This window comes from Calonectris borealis, chromosome 14 (genome assembly GCF_964195595.1).
Source record: "Calonectris borealis chromosome 14, bCalBor7.hap1.2, whole genome shotgun sequence".
Classification (NCBI taxonomy): domain Eukaryota; kingdom Metazoa; phylum Chordata; class Aves; order Procellariiformes; family Procellariidae; genus Calonectris; species Calonectris borealis.
The window spans coordinates 20,892,115-20,914,409 of NC_134325.1; the positions used below are offsets into that span (position 1 = coordinate 20,892,115).

The window sequence follows — 22,295 nt, forward strand, 5'->3', positions numbered from 1 at the left end:
ATGAGAAGGGAGAAGGTCACTGCCACTCCCATGGCCATACACAGGGTCATGAGAAAGGCCCAGGCCCTTCCTAGCACCAGTAATGTCATGGTCATTGGCATAGGAGAGGTTGCGGAAGGAGCAGCCACCTTCCACAAGCTCCGTGGGATGCTCTCCCCACGGCACAAGGGGACATGCGCGGCTACCACGCAACCTAGTGCAATTTCATGGTATCAATAGACAATGATAGCAGGATCCTGCAAGGAGGGGAACGTGTCTGACCTCCTTGTGTTCTCCGTGCTTCCAACTCAGTTGTTTCAAAACTACCACCTATTTCAACAAATTGTTTACTTATTTAATGCTGCTAAAATCCAGAGGGTGAACCCACACACTTCAAAATGCTGCCCTGCACCTGCCACGCAGGTCCGGGAGTGCTTCTGGGAGCTTTCCCACTTTGGGCCAAAGCAGAAGCACAACTCTACCTGCCACCCAAAGGGATCTGTGCGCTGTTTGAACCTGCGGTCCCCCTCGCTGCACCCCCACAAGACGTCTGTCTCAGGAACTGTGCGCTGCCCGGGGTGAGGACGGGAAGGGGACTTTGGGGCCGGGCGAGGCAGTTTGGTCCGTCTCCAGGCTTGGAGAAGACCCTGACTCCCTGCACCGCCACGCGCCGCGGAGCTCCTGCCCTGGACCCGCTCGCTCAGCCCCATCCCGCAGAGCCGGGCTGGCGCCGGGGGCGGAGGGAGGCGCCGGGCGGCCCGGGCTCGGCGCTCACCCGCCCGCCCCGCGGCCCCCGCCGCGCTCCCCGGGGCAGGTGCCAGCGCCCCCGCGCCCGCCCCGCGGCTATTGGCCGCCCGCGCCGGGCCCGCCTCCGCGGCCGCGCAAGCGCCGCGCGGAGCCGCGCCGGGGCGCTGCCGCCGCCGCCGCCGCTCCCGGAGCGTTCAGCACCGCGGGCTGCGGACAGCGCCCCGCCGCCGCCGGCCATGGAGGCCGCGCCGGGCTCGCCGCGCCGGGAGCAGCGGCCCGAGGGGACGCGCCGCGGCCGCGGCCCCGCCTCGCCCAGGTAGGAGCGCGGGTCCCGGCGCGGCGCTGCGGGGGACGGGACGCCGCGGCCGGCGGCGGGGGCGCGGGGGCTCCCCTCCCTTGGCGGGCGGGGCAGCCGGCAGTGCCGCTGTGCCCGGTGCGGCGGGGCCGAGCCGGCGCTGCGGAGCCGGTGCCCCGGCAGGTGGGAGCTCCCGCCCTGCCTCCGGGGGTGCGGAGGTAGACGGTGCCGCCGGGGTTTTCCTGGGGCTGGGGGTGCGGAGCTGGGCACGGCCCCCCGGCCCCACCGAGGTGTGCCCCGTCCTCCCACCGAGAGAGCAGGCAAAGCCCCTCGCTGCCGGCCGAACTGCCCACCCCTCAGTTTTGGGGTTGGGAGATCCGTGCTGCCCGGCCGGTTCCCGCATGGGGCCAGGCACACCGTGCGGAGCCAACTGTGTCGGTGGGCGACTGCCTGGCTCGGCCTCCCTGGCAGGTTTTTATCCTGCAGCATGGTGAGCTCTCCCTTCTGCAGCTATTGTTGGTGAAGCTCAGCATGGTTCAGACAGACTCCTCGTTGTGCTCGGCTATAGGCAAGCACGGTCTTCGCTCCGAAGATCTCTTCTATAAAACCCTGCAGCCCTCATCTTCTCCCCCCTGCGCCATATGCTCCCTTACCTGGTGTCTTAAACCAGGTTAGCAGCCACAATCATTGTCATTTTCTGGAAACGTCAACAAGGCCATAATCATGGGCAAGGAGCCATCCCCAAATTTGCAAGCACATTCCCAACTGCTATACTGGAGGCAACGGATCTTCTGAGCTCTTCAGATTCTGTTTGACCAGAGCACGTCCCGAGGTCAACAGCACACAAATTCCTCCTGAAAACCAAAGAGTTTCACTTCTGTCTGATACAGGATATTTGTGCTGAGACATCCTCACCTGCCTGGGGGAACCAACAGGGCAGTCGTCACTTCTCTTTAGACAGCTCTGAAGATCTCAGCCAGAGGCTGGTGTGCTTTTGGGTCTCGGTGCTCGCTGAGTGACTGTTACACAATCCAGCACTGTTTTAAATCTTGGGCATTCGATGGGGTCAGAGCTATCACTGAAGCCCTGTGAGCTTTGCTTGCCTGAGTAATCCTTGCTTATTCCAACAGGTCTTTTGAAATGAATGCTGTGGCCTGTAAGAGTTAAGTTATAGAGATGAGTGAAGCCATCTGATACAGGTGTATTTTGAATTTCACTCATGCTGCTCACTCAGGAACTAAAATTTATGGCAAGTACAAGAAGATAGCTCTCTCACTCCTGAGCATGCGTATACATAAATGCTTCTTTATGCAAGGCTCTTCATATAGCCCCTAAAGGGTTAGCTCTGTAGTCCCCATCCTCTGCTCCCCACCAATGCTCTTTATCATCAATGCTCAGCTCATCATCAGAAAAATACAGATGTTTGAAAACATTACCTTGCTCTGGCCTCTTTCAGACTGGGATAGCAAGGTGGTGTTTTCTTTTCCTTTCCCTTTTTGTTTCTTTTTTCTTCAAAACACGGCTTAGCAAACATGATTTTACCAGCACATTTTACACTGCCATTGTAGATAGAGCAAACTGCATCCCCTCCTATTCTGGCACTGAAGGATCCTGAGCCCTTTGTGTCTGGTTGTCTCCCATCACACATACCTGTACCCACAGCAGCAGTAGCTGCCTGGGGTAAAGGTAAGGCTGTTCAGACGAGCCAATGGGAAGGATTATAAAACTAAACTTTTCTTGGTAGACTATGTGGGAAGCAGAGTTTTGCAGTCTCATTAATTTTTCATGATGATTTAACGTACTCAGGAGTCTCATTAAGAAAAAGATTGTAGGTCTTCTCAAGGATACGCACTACGCATGAAAAGCAAAACAAATACAACTACACAGAAACTTTTTAGTGCAGGAGAGTTTGACCCAGCCTAAGGAGGAGATGAATTGCTCAGGAGGTGCCTGTCTCTCCCTGTCAGCTAAACAGCGGAGCTAGAAAACGAGGTGAGAGTGAAACGCAATGAACCCTTCCCTGATCTCTGCAAAAGGGCACTTTTATCTCCTTAGAAAACACAAGCAAAGAAGCTCTTTTTTCTTGAGAGCTCCACTGCTGTTTTGCTGGTAGTATGTTCAAAGAGAAAACCTCTAAATTCCATTATAAAAACCCATTCTTAAAGAGTCATTTACAGCTCTCAAAGAAAAAGCCATTAATCTAGGTGGAAGCTGACCTATAGCACGTGGTTTTCATTCAGAAATAATTTTTTTTTTTCATTTGGGAAAGCTTGTACAGCTGATATACAAGCAAAACCTTGCTAGAGTAAGAAAAAAGGGAAAGAAAATAAAACTAGCTTCTTTTTTTTTATGAAAGAAATTTTGCGGTCCTTAATGTCTAGTTAAGCAAAGGGTCCTGGGGAAAAAGGTCTGTGGTTGTAGTCAAGATACAGACTTTTGCCCTTTCTCTCGCTTGTTTTTATTCCCCCGTGAGATTCTTCTGTCAACAGGAGAAGTTGTAGTTTGACTCATGCATCAGACAGCTCCATTCACTTGGTAGGTGTTTCCCATCTTTCATATGCAAAGTGCTGCTTTCCTGATCCTCTCCTTAGTATGCAAAGGGTGAGATAATCTTTCAATTGAAAAAAAAGAAGTGCTTATAGAAATGGTCTTGGGGATGAGGGTGGAATTAGGCAGACCAATAAAGAAGTCATTCCTTCAAAACGCTGAACATTTTTGGCCCGTTTCTCCTCTCTCAGAGACGCACACGCTCTCCCGCTGTGTGGCTCAGAGGGAAGCAAGACCAGAGACGTGCCAAAGAAATGGAGTGGCTGAGGAAAGGGAAGGTGACCATATGCTATCATTTCCCTGCCCCGCAAACCTTCCTCCGCCTGAGCTCAGCTCCGTGTGCCGTGAAGCTGTCCCAAGGAGAAGGAGTTGGGGGCAGGAGCCAACACGGCATGCTTCCAGCAAACCCTCTTGGTGGGGCTTTGATGCTCAGGCTGGTGGGGAGGTGGGCAGCCAAAGCCATGTCCTGCTGACATCTTCTGCGGGGCAGTGTCTGAGCTTCATAGCAGGACGCTGGTCTCTGCAGGGAGGGAGATAGCCCACTCATAGCATTCAGCCCTTGGCCCCTGCCACAGACTCCGCAGTGCCTACCACTGCTCCGCACCGCAGCGGAGGTGGAATGGCAGAAAGCTCTTTCCTTAAAAATCTTGACCTTATCCTGCCTGTTTTCTTGTGGGAAGAAGCTTCTGTCCTTTTGCTGGTTCCCCCACATGAAGTAGGCTGCCTATGCCCTGGTACTTGTCTCAGAAAAGCACTGCTGCACTCAGAGTGACTCGGGCAGTTTCATAAATTGGATTATTATACTGTCTAGACATCTCAGGGGAAGAGATGGGGAAGCAAATAGCGTGAGAAACGCAACTCATTGCCGTGAGTAACAGGAGCAGTTAACTCTAGTCTGTCCCTTTCCCTACGCCTCCTCGTCCTCTCTTTTCCCAGCACCTCTTTGCTTGCATCCAGCTGAGCTTGAAGAAGAAAATGGAGGCTGTCAGGCTGCCTCTGTAGGCTTTTCTGTGGCTGAGACCATTTCTGCCCACTCAATCCCAAAGATGTCAAATATCTGACACCGCCCAGACTGGGAATGAATGTTAAAAAAAATGTTTCTCTTCCCCTGATGTTAGTCTTCGTTAGTGTCAGCATGTCAAGCAGAGTCCAGTGCGGTGCTCTGCCCACCTCTTCTCCTGCCTGACAGTAAACAGATATCAGAAACTCCTCCACAACCATTTTTCTAGCATAGTTCAGGGTCCTGCGGGCCCAGAAAAGTAATAGCGACATGGCTGCAGGCAAACAAGGACCAGGCTACATCTCTGGTGCAGACCTCAGCATATCAAACGTTAAGCCCGCCAGCACTATGGCTAATTGGGAGTGTAGCAAGTGAAGACTCGAATTCTGCAGAACTGCCAGCAGTGATTATCCCAACCAATCATTATTTGCGAGCTCCAGGTTTCCCTGGAGATTTTGGATAACCAAGGTCACATCGTCATGGAGTTGGAGAGAGATGAGCATAATGCAACTCATATCTAGAGGGTGACTGACAGAACTGTAATTGCTTAGTCTGAAAAGGAGATAATGAAGAAGAGTCACAAGTGAATGATTTGAACTAGCCAAAGTTATTCTAAAATATGAAGTCACTGAGCAGGCAGGGGATTGAGTTAAGAGAACATGCAGGGGAAGAACAGATCTTGACAGTATTTTGCAGCAAAGATGGTAAACAAGAAGAATGGGATTTCATGTGAAATATCAGAATCAAATATATTAACGTATGTGCATAAAAACTGGAGGCAATCTGCGATATCCAAGAGTTTGTCATCTGCTTTCCCCACCAGGAGATTTTGTAGCTGAGGGGTTTTTGGAAGAGAAATTTTTCATTGCATGCTTCCTGCATCTCCCTGACCATCTTCAAAGTGTATTTTGTGAAAGCCTTTTTGTTCTGTTCAGTGTTACATATTCACCATCACGAGGCAGACGTGGCGGTACAGCCATCAGACTAATTTAGTTATGAAAAGCCTCTGGCTCCAATCTCCTATGCAGATCCAGCAGTTTAAATGAAAAAGAATGTTGTTTTTGCTTTGAGAAAAAAGAACACAAATATTGTACAGGTGTGGGAATACCAAAAGCACAAGCACAAGCACAAGCAGTGTCCCTGTGAATTATTATGCATCGTAGGAAACCATCACCTATTTAAAGTGTACAAAAATTAGGAAAAACAATAGGGTCAAGGTAGAGGGAAAATAGTAACTGAGAGGCATTCAAAAGGGAGTGAGAAAAGGTCTAGACCTTGCCAAAGCATAACACTGCCACAATCCCAGCTCTCTGATGAAAATTCCCTGACCCAGGACTACTAGTATGAAACTACAAACCCCAGATAAGACGCACCTGCACTTCAGTCACGGGACACCTGGGGAGAGTGAGAGCAATTACACTTTAAGCTTGAGCGAGTGGATTGAAGGACTCCCCAGGTCAGCTCTCCCAAACAAACTCTGCCCCTGCAGCTTACCAGAGCTGCAGGGGATGTGGTGGCTAGCATCTCCCAGTCAGGTTGGTTCTACAATTAGTATAGATGGGCAATGACTAATTAAAGATGTCATTTTATATGTTGACTACCACAGACGGTAATCTTTCTTTCGCCTGTCTGCAGTGCACCTGCCCTGTGCTGCAGCAGTACGGCTGAACCTGAATGCCTCCCAGTGCAGGGATGACTCTGATAAGGTTGTAACAAGTCCAGACCAGACCTTAGATTACATCTCATGAACCGATTTGCTGGCATTTGATTTATAATCTCATGTGTTGCATTCATATACACCAATGACAAATTTGTAGTCGTCTGTTGTAAACTACCTTCATATAGAGGTATAACACAAATCACGCGCTTCAGGGTCTGGTAATCCTGCCACTAATCCATCTGTGACAGGACAGCAAGGACTTCATGCAATGTGGTTGATAATATTTCTTTTGACAAATTCTGTGGGTGAATGGGATATCACTGTCACAACCTGTTCAGGAGCTCCTGCTTTGGCCAACAGCACTCCCTCTTGCGACATTGAACGAGCTCAACTCTTACTAGTACTTCGGGTTGTAGGGCAGACAACCAAGCGCTGGAACTGTTGGGAGCTTATCTCAATGAGGTGTGCGCTCATCCGTCTGCTGATTTTCTGGCACCTGCTTCAGAGCAAACTTTGACTTCTTTCGGCCACTTTGTACATCTATTGTCATAGGAAACGTTAACGGTCTCACAGATGCTGTCTGACGTTGCTCTCTTTGGGTGTATGACCTCTTCCAAGGATGCAAAGAAGCTCACACAGACACTGGTATTTGCAGACTATTTTAATATCATTTTGCCATTTCTTCTCTCTTTCCTTGGCCACTTCCAAAAAATATTCAGCAAAGGAATTTGATGACCCAAAATAAAATCCCCCATGTAGTTCCCCCCTCCTGCATGGCCTGAGCTTCAGAAAATCTGCATTTGAACTTCAGTTACTGCTTCTGTGTCATTGTAATGAGGACCCATGAACATGCCATCCGTGTCTGTAACTATGCTGCAGCTGTCTTCTGGCTTAAAAACTAAAATTAGCATTGGATGGTGTCTAATCAGTCGAGATTTCTTTGTTACTAGTCCCTGGACTGGTACACTGTGCAAGTAAAGCTGAGTGCAATGTCTGTGCCATGAGTCTCCACACCAGCACTGGTATAACTGCTACCACAAACATTACTCTGTTGTAATGATTTTAATGAAATAAGCCCATTTTGTACAATCATGAAATATATTTTCTCAGTGTTGATAAACTCAGTTGATGTTGGAAAGCATATAGCACAAGCTGCCAAGGCCAATATGTCCTTCTTTCTGGAAAAAATATAAATTTTCAAGCAATACTGAGCTAATAGGATTCTTCAAATCCCTTTTGTCATTGATATTATCATGCCATTTAACTTTGGGTGCAATTCCAGAGACTTGTAATTGCTAAAATTCCATCTTTTTCCATGGCTGTCTGAAAAAGAAATGAGGGGGACTCTGCAAATTTTCAAAAATATTCCCTTCTCAAACATTTTGCCTTCATTTTTCTCCCACATTGCATCAGGTGCCTCAGGCTAAAGTTCATCTCACTGTAGTCTTGCTCCCACACTCATAATTCTTTGATGACTTGAGACACTTTGTGATTCTAGCTGGCCCAAATCATTCATCATACTTAATGCTTGATGCCAGATGCTAGGGTAAGACACATACGTCAGCTGTAGACACCATGGCACGTGCTCTGAACAAGGACCACAGACTATTGGTGTTTCCATACTGTGCTTTCTTTTTGAGCTCCAGATCGCACAGTGGTGCTGAAACTCCGACACCTTGACCAGCTGCATCTCTTGAGACAGCAATTCCTAAGGCATTTTTGGGGTCAGTGTGACCTCAGTCTGTTGTGTGTGAAGGGTTTTTTGGTGTCACATAGGCTAACCAGTCCCTCAAAGTATTATTCAAACTTTCTCCAAGCTAGCAAAATCCCTCAGGTTCCATAAATCAAGAGCTGTAGGAATGGAATAATTTTTTAAATTCCTTGGAGAGAAGACAGCATATCCTGCAGAGACCTCATTACTTGGGAAATTAAGTCTGCAAATGTTTTGTCTCAGTAAATTGAGCAGTCAGAGGAAAGTCAAGCTTTAAGAGATCTTGAGAGATCCTAGTCCATCCCCTTCCTGCATACCAAGACCAATAATATCTGTTGCTGACATCCTTGGGAGATGCATGTCTAAAATGATCCGGAAGAGCCCAGTGGAGAGTCTGCAGGACATGGGAGCCGTTAGGGCATGTGCCAGGCTGGAGGCTGAAGCCTCTTTTACACCATCACAGCCATCAGGTTCACTGTTCAGTTTTTTTAGTGCCAGGGATAATTCACTCTCCTGCTATCCCAGTGTGGAGCAGAGCCAGTCCTTCTGCAGAGCAATCGAACAAATTCATCTTCCCAAGAAGCACAGCTAATTGAGGGTCTTCTTCACATGCGGTCTCCTTTGTTTTCCGTTTCCCCAGATCTCTGTAGTCAATCTGTGGTCCTGAGTTAGGACCCTGCCGTTATCACCAGCCAGTGTGTTCTGCCCCCTCCACACTGAAATATCTTGGAGAATTGTTTGAGGGGATGTTACCCAATTTTTTAAGATTTTGGAGCAACATGCACAACGATGTCATGGATTCTCCATCAGTTGGAATACCTGAGTGAGTCATGGATGTCTTTATAAAAAACATAATCCAGCTCAGCCCTGAGTCTGGCTCTCGGTACAGCAAAGAGTGGGTGAGGTTTTACATCTTGTGTTATGTGGGAGGCCTGTGAGAGTCTCCAGTTTGCAGGATGGGATTCCCCTGCGTAGCCTTTCTACTGCTCTGCTGTTTTACCATACCTTTAATTTCTCTCACAGAGAAAAACAAAATGCAGGACCTTGCCAGACCTGTCTCGCCATGCCAGAGATCGGGAACACCGAGCCCAGCTACAGCGGCACTTCCTGGGAAAGAATTTGCCCAGTCCATCACTGCCCCATTCCTGCATCCCCCAGGCTGGGGGGAGACCGCCTGCCCTGCTCCAGCCACACGCTTGGGCCAGTCTCCACCCAGTCCAACGGCCAGGTGCCATCGAGCTCCCAGGACTCGCAGCAGCATCACCTGTATTACCCCTGCAACCAGCAGGAGCCCCGAGGCAGCTACGGCCCGCCCCCGCTCCCTGGGCATGGCGAGAGGCCCATGTTGTGTTCCCACCTTTCCAGCGGTGATCCTATGCCAGCTTCCCACCACGAGGCCTCGGAAACCCCCTGGAAACAGTGGTCCCCCGGGCAGCGACGGCCGGTGCAGCATCACATTGTAACAGTCAGGTAAGAGGCACATGGAGAGCGGCTCAGGGGCTTTCAGAAAGCATCTCCTGAACTTTGAGGTGGGAAGCGAGAAGGGATGAGAAGGGTAAGGATGCACGAAACGTGGTTTTCCTCTTCAGTTTGGGACAGCAGCTGCCCCAAAATGCACGGAGGGATCCAGTCTGCTCTCTCCATCTCTGTGGAAAGTGTACGGAGAGCTGCCATGCCCACACTGGGGAGAGGCAGGATTTGCTTCTCAAGGTGACTCACTGGATAAAGCCAAGGCCACTCAGCTGCTCCAAGATCTTGCAGCTCTGATTATGCCCATTGTCTGTGATCTTTGTATTTTCTCCTTTTGCACTGCAAGACATCCAGCAGCTAATCCTTTATCTTGACAGAGTTTCTCAGTGATAAGAGCAGAGTTAATTTCATTTTCTGCCCCCACCGAAGCTGCTGCCCGTGCTGGAATGGAGGGGCAGCAGAGGGTAAGCACTGGCTACAGCTGAGCAGTGAGAAATACAAAAGTGGTGAAGATTATTTGGTTTTCCAGGTTAAGCAGCAACAAGGGTGTAAATTCTGTATTGTCCATGACAGAATTGGGCAAACTCCATTTGTGTGCAGAGCACCCCAGTGCCTTGCTTGGGTGGTGGTTGTTTCTTGGGCAGTGCTGTAATGGTGCATACAGGATGGGCTTCCCCAACAGCCTGAGCTACAACCTCTGCCCCTTCCAGCCAGCACCATCCATCCTTGCTGCATGTGCCTTTTGGAGTCCACTCTAAAGGGTGGCACTAAAGACCATGATCCCTTTGCTACCACGGCAGTAGCCACCAAAGTCTGATAAAAGATGGCACAGGAGTCCTTCCTTGCCTTTGTACAGCGGTGCAGGGTTAGGCACAAAAGCCCTTTACATCTCATTATCTAGCCATTAACAGAGGATTTAATTTGCTTGTGTTTGCAGTGTAGAGCAATTGCAGTCAGAGGAGTGGAGCCTGGATCCTTTTTAGCTCGCACGCTATCAACAAAATTGTCAACTACGTTCTCCATAACAGGTTATTCAAGTAGGAAACGCAGCTGGATTGCAAACCCTTAGCAGAATGTGCAGCACCAGCAGACAGAAAAGTGATAACATAATAATGCTAGAATGGGGTTTTTAATCCAAGCAAATCTGCTTGAGAAGCTATTGTGAGAGAATTAGCACAGAATGGGCAGTGTGCTGCCAGAAAGAGACCTCTCTCTAATAATCTGGTAAGGATTTTTCTTTGCTCCCCTCTCTCTCAAACCTACAGAGCATTAGTGTGATGAGGAAAACACAACATAATTTATTACACGTGCCACTGAGAGTGGGTCTTCCATGGGAACTCTCCTCTGTTGCTTTTTCGTTTCTTCCATTCATAATAACCTGACAGGGAGGATGAGCTGCCACAGGGTCACCCGTCGGCTGCCCGAGACGGAGCAGGGACCCAGGGCCACCTGCCCCACGTGGATATCGGAGTGCAGCGGGACCTTCTCCTAGTTTAAGCCAAGAGCGTAGGAGGAGGGTGAAGGGAGGACGGAGCACGCGCTGAGCTGAGCTTGGCATGGCTCCGGAGAGAGGAGGAAGCCATGTCTGGGAGCAGTTCGCTGGAAGCTGCATTGCAACCCAAGGCCATGCCGGGCTGGGGCGTAATTCAAGGGGACATTTCAGTGGAAACGGAGAGCAGAATGAAAGGTCCTTCAGATATGGTGACCCACTGAGGTGCAGCTTTTCTGTTAAGATGTCAGTGGAAAGCTTGTCCTCAGGGATTCATTAACAAACGTAACCTTGGATCCCCTGGGAATGGCTTCTTTATTTCATTCCTCAGAGCCCTACAAGTAGGAATGACAAATGCTCCTCTGTGAAGGAAACCCCCGGTAAAATGTTTCGAGCAGCTCCACTGGCCTCTAGTGGAGGCCTCCTTCTGCTCCTCTAGACTGGACCAACGCAGTCTTTGGAAGGGCCCAGGAAACAAATGAGAGCCACCTTTTTGGAAAATCCTTGCTGAGCTGAACAGGAAATAAAAACTATCTATAGGCATTGCTAGCCCAGCTGATGAAATTTAATAAAGAGGTATGCTCTTGTCAAGAAAGAATTTAAAAATTCAGTAGGAAAGCACTTAAAACAGATAGATTTTCATGGATAGAGTTGTGGTGTGGTTTCTATGGGATTACATTACTCATGTCTGTTACTTTCTACAGCGTTTTCTTAGAGGGGCTAAAATGAGGAGTGACTACATGTCTTCCCACCCTGTTTGGTTAAAATGCCAACGGAGAAGAAAAGACTGTTATTCATTAAACTAATTCATGTAGTGCCAGTACTCTTGCAGCAATGGCTCAGCTTGGTGCTTTACAGCCCCTCTGAAAGGGTTACCTCGCTCATCAACAGCCCAGCACTCTGCTTCGTAGGAAAATAATAAATGAATGCATCTTTTTTTTTCTGTCTGCAGACATGACAAAGCTTTCAGGATGCCAAAAAGGTATGTTTAATATCAAAAGCTTCCTGTCCTTCTACCCCATTATCATTGCTCTCCTACCCTGCTATTAGGAAATGCAGAGTATTATCGCTGGTGACATCCTCGGCAGGCCCAGCTTCAGAGGCAAGGTCAGCACTCCCTGCTCAAGGCTTCCCATCCACTGGGAAAAATCTCAATGTGCTTGTGAGATCAATTTAACCTGCATTAATGAATAGCAACACTGTCTTGATAGCTGTTCTTGGGGCAGGTGCCTGGCTCTAATCCATACAATAGCTTTTTATATATATATAATAATCCTATATGTATGTGTGTGTGTGTGTATATATAGGATTAATCCAGCTTGGCCCACCAGATGAGCAATCAGGAGGATACCCCATCCACGAAATAAGTTCACCTTTTCAAAAGACAGAGGATTTTTAATACATTTCTCAAAATTAAAATAATTCGATTGCTTTCAACTTCTGTTTAAAAGCTGATTTTTGTGAACTATTTTTTCTGGAAGGTTTGGGTAAGTATCTTCCATCACCAGATACTGCAACTGATTCTTTTTTTCTTTTTTTTTTTTTTCTGGTAATTGGACATGGAATCACCCAAAACAGCCTCCAGAAATTAGGTACTCTAACGCATAAGGGGCAATTTTTGTTCATTTTCATAGCAAAGACTTCATCTATGAAAACAAACTTGACAAGGCAGTCTTAAATTGAAAAAAATACCAGGCCTGACCAAAAGTCATGTGAAAAGCTCTTTGAAGGGCTTGTGATGATTTCTAATTATGAGAAATAGCTGCATTATTTGACTCAGTGAAGTTGGAGGCAAGAGGAGCAAAAGAGCAGACAAGCAGGAACATTACACCCCAAGGCTGATACGCACTAGCACAGCTGCTCTAAAGTTCATAAATATTTCACCTCCCCATGAAGCTCAAATTTTTGACAACTATTTTTGAACAAAGAATTTCTTATATTTCGGAAATACATCAGAATACAGAAGAAATGCCTAGAACCTGCCAAACCAGAGCAGGAACCCATTCCGACATCTTATATCTCAACAGATGTTTTTGAGGAAGACAAAAATCTTGAGGCAGTAAAACCTGCACTGGTAAAAAATCGTGGGATAGTAACTTTGATAGATCATCCTACAGGAGACACAGTTTGTCCCGAAAGAAAAACAGACCTTGGATGGAAAATTTTAGACCAGCTCTTAAGAACAAAAGTAACGGGCAAGAGTTTTGGCTAGAGTAAACTGCTTCTCTGGAAGGGTTTTGTTTGTACAGAAATGTCATTAAAAATGTGTGTGCCACCATACCACACTGATATGTATTTTAGGCATAGCCCTGGCCTGTGGGCTTGTATGTGCTCTCCAAACCCTGAAGGAAAACTGGTCTGCATTTGCAGACGCTCTTGCTGTAGGTTCAGCGTTTGGTTTTGAGGCTGATATCAGGGTGAGATTCACTCATCCTGCAGATGCAGAAGCCCCTTGTCCACTCCCTGAATGCTGCTGGCAAGCCTAACATCGGTTACGCATCAGATCGGTGGTTTCCATCCTTTTTTGCTGTGCAGATGTCCATACATTTCCCAACAGTAAGGCAGGCCCCTACATAGTGAGTGAATTTAGACCAATGAGAATGGACTTGCTTGAGTTAGTTATCTTTAGGGAACCCTTCAGAATAGCCCAAAGACTTCTCAGGGTCCACAGGTTGAAAATCTGCAGGCCAAACTGTTAGGCAGCTACTAGCTTAGATTGCACAATGAGGGAAAAAAAAGGAAGAAGCTCTTTTTAAATGCAATCTTTTAAGTTAAACATTTAAAGCTTCATTTTGCCCTAGGATGCAAGAGTCTGGTTTTTATTATTTCTGATTGAAAAAGCAGGAAAATGTAGGGAGGCAAAATGTAATTACCCGAGTTAATTAGAATTGCCTGCAAACATCCAGTTGGAGATATAATATGTTCATTAATAGCTGTACTAGAGCCTCTAAGCTTTTCAATAAATAAATGCTCAAACCAGAAAGCCCTAATTCTTTTACTTCCCTTTACTAACACTACATTGGTTCAACAGCAGGTTTTGTGCTAATAGCAGAAGCGCCTTAACAGCTGCATTTTTTCTTCTCCTGTTGATTCCAGTTATTCTCAAATGATCGCGGAGTGGCCCATAGCCGTCCTGGTGCTGTGTTCAGTGATGGCTGTGGTTTGCACTTTAGCTGGCCTGCTTGTTGGAAATTTGCCTGACTTTTCAGAACCCTTAATGGTAAGTCCCTATAGAGGATATGACAACATGAACATAAGGAAAATCCATGGGCCAACCAGTGATATATTCTTTCTGCCATATAAAAGGAGCCTTTACTTCCTTCTCTGCAGATAGAGGCAGCGAGGCAGGACAGTAGATCGAGGAGGACATTAAAGCCACTAGAAAAAATGACCATGTTTATCAGTGATCTGCTGCCCTTAACCCACATCTTCACAGCATGCAACCAAAGCAAGATTCCTTCAGAATGGACATCACGTGTCAGAGTAACACACAGGATTTGCTGTTTCTTTGACACCACAGAAAGAGCACAGCCTATGCCAGTGGCATCTCTCAGCAATGCTGTGGGCTCGCACTAGTGCCCTCACCCTGACGTGGAGACACTGCCAGCACAAACCGGGATTGCTCCTTTTGCTCCCCTTCCACTGCTGGAAGGCTGGGGTTGCCCAAAAGGACTAGCTAGGCTGGGTGGAGATTGGATGATCTGGCTTTGGCTCCTACAGCCTGTGTGTGAGGCTCTTGAAATGGAGAGACTGCCCCGTTCTGAGCACTGCTGGCCAGGGTTCTGTTTTCCATGCAGGATACCACATTTTCTAAAGTCATCCCTGTCTCTCGTTAATGGAAGAATCCTGAGAAAATAAGAATAGACTAGAATTTGTCCAGGAAGAGGAAAATTACTCCCATTTCTGTAAGGTGACTATTTTACTTGAAGAGGAGGAGAAGAGTTTTATGAGATCAGGGAGAGAGAACTGTAGCCATCCTTGCCCAGAAAGGAAAGGAAAGGAGAAATATTTTTTTCTGTCAGCTCTGGGATGCAGTATTTCCAGAGAAAATTCAATTTGTGTATCTCTCCAAGATGCAGTAATAATCTCATATAGTTTCTGTGTCTAAGAGGAGGATTAAGGAAAGCTAAGCTGAACTAAAATGCAAGCTGATGACAAACCCCTTTTGCTTGGCTGCAGGGTTTTGAGCCACGAGATACTGACATTGGCAGAAAGCTCATTGTGTGGAGGAATGTAGAGAGCCATACAGGCTACAAGAAGACCTTTTCCCTTTCTCCCTATGCCGAGAAGAAAAGGTATTTGAGTTTGGTTTGGGGGGTTTGAGGAAGATGTTGGCTGTAAAGTTATAGATTCAATGTTCCATTGTGAATTACAACATATATGCTACCTTAAAAGTGATCAAGGCACTGGAGAGTTTAGTCTGTTTGCCTGCAGTGGACTTGGGCTCCCTATTCTGGAAACCAGGAATTAGGCTCTAAACTCTCCATGCCTTTACTTCACTGTTTACCTTTAAGAGACTCAGCATGTCTGCGCAAGGGGATGCAGTTTCTCACTTAGTCTCATGCAGTTCCCTATAAAGGGGCACAGTCAACCCAACATCGAAAAGCTCCCATCCAAGCAATGCTCTTTCAAGACTATGATGCCTCTTCTTGCTGCAGCAGTGTTATGTGTGGCACCAGAGCCTTCTCAGTGAACGTAACTCATAGCCAGATGATCTCTGGTTACACAAATAATCTGATCTCTTGCTAGCTATGATGACATTGGCATCAGCAGAGGACAGAAGGCTGCTCAGGGAGAACAAGAAGCGAGGACACGCAGAATGGTGGAACAAATCTACGGAGCGGATGGTTTCTTTTGTGGTCCCCCAGGTGAGTGAAATCTTTATGGGGTAGTACGTATTACACACCCAGAACTCAACAGCATACGGAATTCTCAAAGTGTTTTAGGACGCAGGGAAATGTTCTGAAAGTGCTCTAAGAAAGCAGTGTGTACAATACCACCCTGTGAAACCTAAGCCACCTTTTGGAAAGTGATCCTCCAGCACTTCATAACTGAGTGGTTAGAAAAAGCTTGGTTTGAAATTCTGGAGAAGAGCTGTTTCTCCTTAACTTTTTGCCATACTTCTTTTTCCCTTTTAGAAATATGCCTTAAAAGCACCAGTAAGAGGACTAATGTTTTCACCATTTACCCATATCAAAAGTGAATACTCTGAAAAAATGGCGTATGCCCCACTCCCTCTCTGTTCCCATTCCCTCTCTGTTCCTTCTTTTCTTCTTGAAAAATGTAAGCGGCAGTAAAAACTGGAAAGAAAAAAGAGGAAAACTCCCAAAGAGGAAGACACCCAAAATTTGTCCCAAAACGGACACTAGTTAAGTAGAATAAAGAGGAACAGCACGCAGATATTTTTACTCCCTTCCCTGCCTCTATTCTACCTCTGAAACCAGTCAAACACCAAGCCCTTAGGTCCTCGGGAGTTTCTGGCTGAACTCGAGCCCCTCGCTTTGTAACAGGGGTGCAGAACCAGATGCCAACACTCACTAAAAGCGTGCTGACAGCACGGAGAGCGTATTTTGAAAATGCGCCAACGCTGCTCTCCTGCTGCTGACAGATGGGCGAGGAGCAGAGGTCAGATCACACCACGCAGACGCTACCCCTCACTACAAGCTACTGTCTCTGTGACCTGCTTCCCTTCAGGGAGTCCTCCACAGCAGTCATATAGACAGCGATTTTTTTTTCTTTTTCTATGCACAAAAAGTCTACTCCAAACAGCCTGGCTGATTCATCTTCATTACCTAAACCTTTTTTTTCCCCTCTTCTTCTTTATTTCAGAAAAGAGCTATTCCCAGCTGGTATTTATGTCCACAACTGCTGGGAGCTTATGGAACTTGCAAGCTATTCAGTCCATGTGTCAAATTGAACAAGATAAGGTTAGTAATGTCAGGAAGAACACATATACATGCTGTCTCTTTTCCAACTGCCGTAATCTTTAATCTTTAGCAGAAAGGAAGCCAGACAAAAATAACGTAAGCTACAGAACAGGTTTCAGCCTAGAGGACTCCAAAGCATTTTACCTACTTAGCAATATACAGATGATTCCACCTGTCACTGAAGTCCAGCTGAATAAACAAGAATAAACGGACACTGAACAAGAGCTTGGTCCAGAAGCCAAAGGTGTCCATCAGAAGCGGCTGAGAATTTTGGGCAGCAGAACCTAATTACTGAAATGGAGCTATCATCTTGGAGACTGTGACAGCAAGTTTTGCAAGTGGGAACTTTAATTGGATTAGCTGTGTTTGCCATAGGATCCAAATTTTCAAATCAGAGGTTAAGAAATATAAATAATGGACAGGGTTTAATTTTTGCAAAAGGCTACCATGTTTCAATAGCTTTAGTATTTGCAGTTTGTCACTGGGACGATGGCAAGCCATGGCTAGTACACCTGGAGGGGGGGATTACACAAGGAGCAGGGAACACTATGGGGCGAGATGAAGTGTGCAGAGAGGGTCTGACATGATGCTCCCTCGTCTGTTTTTCAGATACGCTCACATGTTCATTTTAGGGACCTCTGCCAACGTACTGAAGCCAACGAATGCTGCCCAAGCTGGTCTCTGGGGAACTACATTGCTGTCCTGTACAACAGGTCTTCGTGTTTGGAGATAACCCAAGGAGACATCTCCCATACTCTGGCCCTCCTTCGTGCCTGTGCTCCGGACTACCACAAAGGCATCCTCACTCCGTCTTGCATAGGTCCTGAGACTGTGAGGCAGAAACACTCTCAGTGTGCCAAAGTCCCAGAAAAATGTACCCGCTTCAATGCCATTTACCAGCTTCTTCACTTCTTGGTTGACAGAGACTTTCTTAGTCCCCAGACGATGGAGTACCAAGTCCCATCTCTCAAATACAGCCTGCTGTTTTTGCCTACAAGGAAAGGTGCATCTATGATGGGGATCTACTTAGACAATCTTGAATCCTGGGATCTGTTTGATAACTATACATCTATCACTGGAATGGACCTGGGCCTTAAACAGAAACTATTCCAGCACTATCTTTTACTGGATACTAAGTATCCAGTCCTGGCAATATTAGCTATTTTTCTAAGCATTTCTTTTTATTTACGCTCAGTCTTTATTACCTTGATGGTCCTGCTCGCTGTTGTCAGTTCTTTAATGATCTCCTACTTCTTGTACAAGGTGGCCTTCAGATTCACCTATTTCCCTTTTGTAAACCTGACAGCAGTTGTCATTCTCAGCAGCATCTGTGCCAACCACACCTTTGTCTTCTTCGACCTCTGGAACTCCAGCAAGAACCAGAACCCTTCCGCTGGGCTTTCTCAGTGGGTGAGTCAAACCATGCACCATTTTGCATATCTCACGCTGGCATCTTGCTTCACAACAGGTGCTGCCTTCTATGCCAGCTACATTAGCAATATAATAGCCATCCGCTGCTTTGCTATTTACATGGGCACCTCTGTGCTGGTGAATCTGGTATTCATGATGACTTGGCTTCCTTCTTCGGCTGTGCTGTATGAGCGCTACATAGCAACGACTTGCATTTACAAGCCAGGAGACTACTGGAACAACACCGGCCACAAGAGACTCGCTCTCTCCCTCCATTACATTCTCAGGGGTCTCCAGAACACGCTGTCTGAAACCTCCAAGCTGCTATTTGAAAAGCTTCTGCCTTGTGGGGTCATCAAGTTTCGGTACATCTGGATCTGCTGGTTTGCTGCCTTAGCCATAGGAGGTGCCTACATTTCCTGTTCCAACCCAAAACTCAAACTCCCAACTCTCGAGACGTCGTCTGTCCAGGTGTTTAGACTGAGCCACCCCTTTGAGAGGTACGATTCTGAGTACTGCCACCAGTTCATGTTTGAGAGGCTGGAGCATGGAGAAGGGCAGCGTATGCCTGTCACGATAGTCTGGGGCATTCTGCCCGTGGATAATGGGGACCATTTCAATCCAAAAAGCAATGGCACCCTAGTGACAGACGTCACCTTCACAATTCAAAACCCTGATGCCCAGAAGTGGCTCCTCGAATTCTGCCAAAAAGTGAGGAACAAAACTTTCTATTACCCCGACACAGAGCAGAAATCTACTGTGTGCTTCATGGAGGAGTTCCTCAGGTGGATGGACAGTCGCCAGTGCTCCCAGCGAGACCACAGCTTCAATCTCTGCTGTAACCAGTTCTCCTTCCCTTATGGAAGTGAAGTCTTCCTACACTGCATCAAAATGATGCTCCTGGAACAAGGCAGGGAAGAAGCAGAAACGTACGATCTGGGCCTCAGGTTTGACGGGGAGGGAAATCTCACTGCCTTAGTGCTGCAGTTTCAAACTATTTATCACTATAGCTTCAACTACAGCAAAGCCAAACAATTCTACGAGGAAATCAACCTCTGGGTAACAGAGGAAATGAAAACTGCCCCCGTGGGGCTTCAGAATGGATGGTTTACCAGTAAACTAGAGCTATACAACCTCCAGCACAGTCTCAGCACAGAAATGATGGTGGTCATGGGGCTCTCCATAGCCATTTCCTTCGTGGTGCTGCTGCTCACTACCTGGAATGTTCTCCTTAGCGTTTTCTCTGTTACTGCCATCGCAGGCACTGTCCTGGTGACCACTGGCCTTTTGGTCCTCTTGGAGTGGCAGCTCAATGCAGTGGAGTCTCTCTTCATTTCAGCTGCAGTAGGTCTCTCCGTTGACTTTACCGTCAACTACTGCATCTCCTATCATCTGTGCCCTCACTCTGACCGCCTGAGCCGAGTGGCCTTTTCCCTGAAGCAGATGAGCTGTGCCACGGCCATGGCAGCTTCTGCTCTCTTCTCTGCAGGAGTCATTATGTTGCCTGCAACGGTCCTGGCGTATAGGAAGTTGGGGATATTCATCATGATGATCAAGTGTATCAGCTGTGGGTTTGCCAGCTTCTTCTTCCAGTCACTGTGCTGCTTCTTTGGCCCAGAGAAGAACTGTGGGCAGATCCTTTGGCCTTGTGCCCACACCATGAAAGACTATTCTGATGACTCCGGGCTGAATGGAAGCTTTGCCTGTGGGGGGAGCGAGAAGCAAAACCGATTGCGGAAGGTCCAGGAGTCCAACACCGCAAATGAGCAATATGAGCTCCAGCCCTTGTCCAGAAAACTCAGCGACAGTTTTGACAACAGCACTTCCACAAGCAAGCTGTCCAACCGGCCATCAGTACTCTCTGAAGACGCACAAGTTGAAGACAACAGATGCCCCAGAATAGGAATGCACCCTTCCCTTGAAAAAGAGAGACAGAATCTGCAGGAGGCCCTTGGAGACCAGCAGGTTGGCCTGTGCCAGTGTCCTGCCGTGCAGACTTCCTCTCCATACAAGCACAGCAGCTCAGGAGCAGAAATTCACAGGGAGAGACTCTGCCAAGATTGTCGATGTCGAAAGTACGGTCCGAAAGCTTGGGATGGCTCTGGGCTGGACCATATCCAGTCGGCTGGCATGAAAGAAGAAGGGCAGCTCAATAAATCACAGTGCTCTAGTGACACTGCCCAGCAGCAGTCGGATTATACCTCAGACAACAGCCATCTCCCTGCTGCTGACATCTACAAAATTCACAGATGCCTTTGTTCTCTTGGCAGCTCTTTTGACATGCTCAACATCTCCAGTGAGACATCGATTAGTGATTTTGAGCAAGGCCTAAAGCTTGCTGAGTCAGCCAGTTCTTGTCCGGATGTCTTAGAGCTGTCTGATTCGTACAGTCAAACAGAGAGAGGTTACTTGAACGGGAAGAGAGATACCCTGCGGCTGGACCTGAGGGAGACTGTCTTTGATATCTCTCCAGCAGCATCGCAGCAGAACAGCTCTTCATGGAAAAATCGATTTGGATTAGGGAGCGAAGGTCCAGTTGTGCTACCGAACAGCCAACCAGACATGCCTGATGTTTGGATCAAACGATCTAGCGCACAAAGTTCTGGTTACAACAGTTGAAACCTTGCAGAAAACAGAACTGTACTACTAGGGAAAGGGGAAGTCAAATCTCCTTGGAACTGTAAATAGCAGTTTTTTCCTCCCACCTCTCCTAGAGCTGAGACTATTTCTTAGTATTTCAGCTGTGCAAATACCTGTGTTTTCACAGAACCAGCAAATCCGATACTAGTGAGAGGATGTGAGATCAATCTTGATGGAGTACAAGCCCTTTGACCTTCCAGTGTCTGGTGCCATATTCACAGCTGTACTGCAAAACTTATTGAGTAAACCTGTTTTGTCATTTCCTACAAGGTGATTAGATTTTGTTTTCTTGTCAAGGTCACATAGGAGAGAAATAATGAGGTGAATCTCCCAGACAGTTAACAACAGAGAAAGAGAGCTCATGTAAAAAAACATAAAAAATCCAAACCCCAAACCCACAACTATTGGAAATCTAGATATCAAGTGAAGAGTGTGTTGTTAATAAAAAAAGAAAGTCTTTCATTTTCTACTGAATAAGAAACTGCTTTATATGAAGTCCAGGTTCACAGATCTCATCAAAATTGTTCAGATATTATGAAAAAATCTCATCAAAACTTTACTGATCATGGAGGAGGCTGCAGAATCCAGCCCAAACCTATTTTCAGTAACAATTTCAGTTTGTTTTATCAGAAGGAATTCTAGCACTGCCAAAGATTTTCAGTGTGAGATTTTCCCTTTGAGAGAAGTGTCCCCGTCCCCTCAGTGACTCGGGTGCTTTGTGTGTTGCCTTCATAGCTTGTAGCCACTCAAGGCATTCCCTACAAACATGTAACTTTTTAAAATTTGCATATCTGGTGGATTTTGAACTTTACTTTTTTTTGTTTCTCTACCAGAAACAAACAGGAAAACAAACACTTCCTTGCCTTTATCTGTTGAAAAAGAGAAAACATTCTCTATACAAGTCGACATAAAATAAATGCTTATGACAAACTTTCCTAAATCTGAGTGATGCTTCATTTTCACCAAGACCACTGTGGTTCATTTTCTTCATCTTTTAAGTGCCTAATATATTTTCCAATATAACCCGCCAAAGGAAAGTGTAGACTCCTTCCAACACCCGCAAGCAGTTTTCCCTGCTCTGGGGGAGACAGCCTCCAGCTGCCTGGTGTCCCTTAGGAATATGCTCTTTGGAAGCTACCGACACCACCCGAAATATACGTGTTTCAGGTTTGTGTTTTCATGGGCAATTCCCATACGGGCGTTCGGGTGGGTATTTTGGCAACCAGAGCTGCCCTCGGGCTGTGAGCGAACGCTGACCGCAATCCCCTCCACGCAGGAGCCTTTTTCCATTGCTGCTTGGAGGCACTTCTCACCCATTTTGAAAACTGTGTTGGAAAACACTGTGAAAACACCTTAAGAAAGATGTCGGGAAACATTTTATACAGATGCCTTTCCCCTTACAGTATGGGCAGGCAATTTG

General features: G+C 47.0%; 1 protein-coding gene across 1 annotated transcript; it reads left to right on the plus strand.

The window, feature by feature from the left end:
- Positions 1-962: 962 nt before the first annotated feature.
- On the plus strand, positions 963-21,383 carry DISP2 (dispatched RND transporter family member 2). Its single transcript, XM_075163607.1, has 8 exons — positions 963-1,042; positions 8,963-9,409; positions 11,851-11,880; positions 13,995-14,118; positions 15,078-15,193; positions 15,648-15,766; positions 16,728-16,825; positions 17,435-21,383. Exons 1-8 carry the CDS (start codon positions 963-965, stop codon positions 20,852-20,854), a joined length of 4,434 nt encoding a protein of 1,477 aa, XP_075019708.1. The 3' UTR covers positions 20,855-21,383.
- The last annotated feature ends 912 nt before the right edge of the window (positions 21,384-22,295 follow it).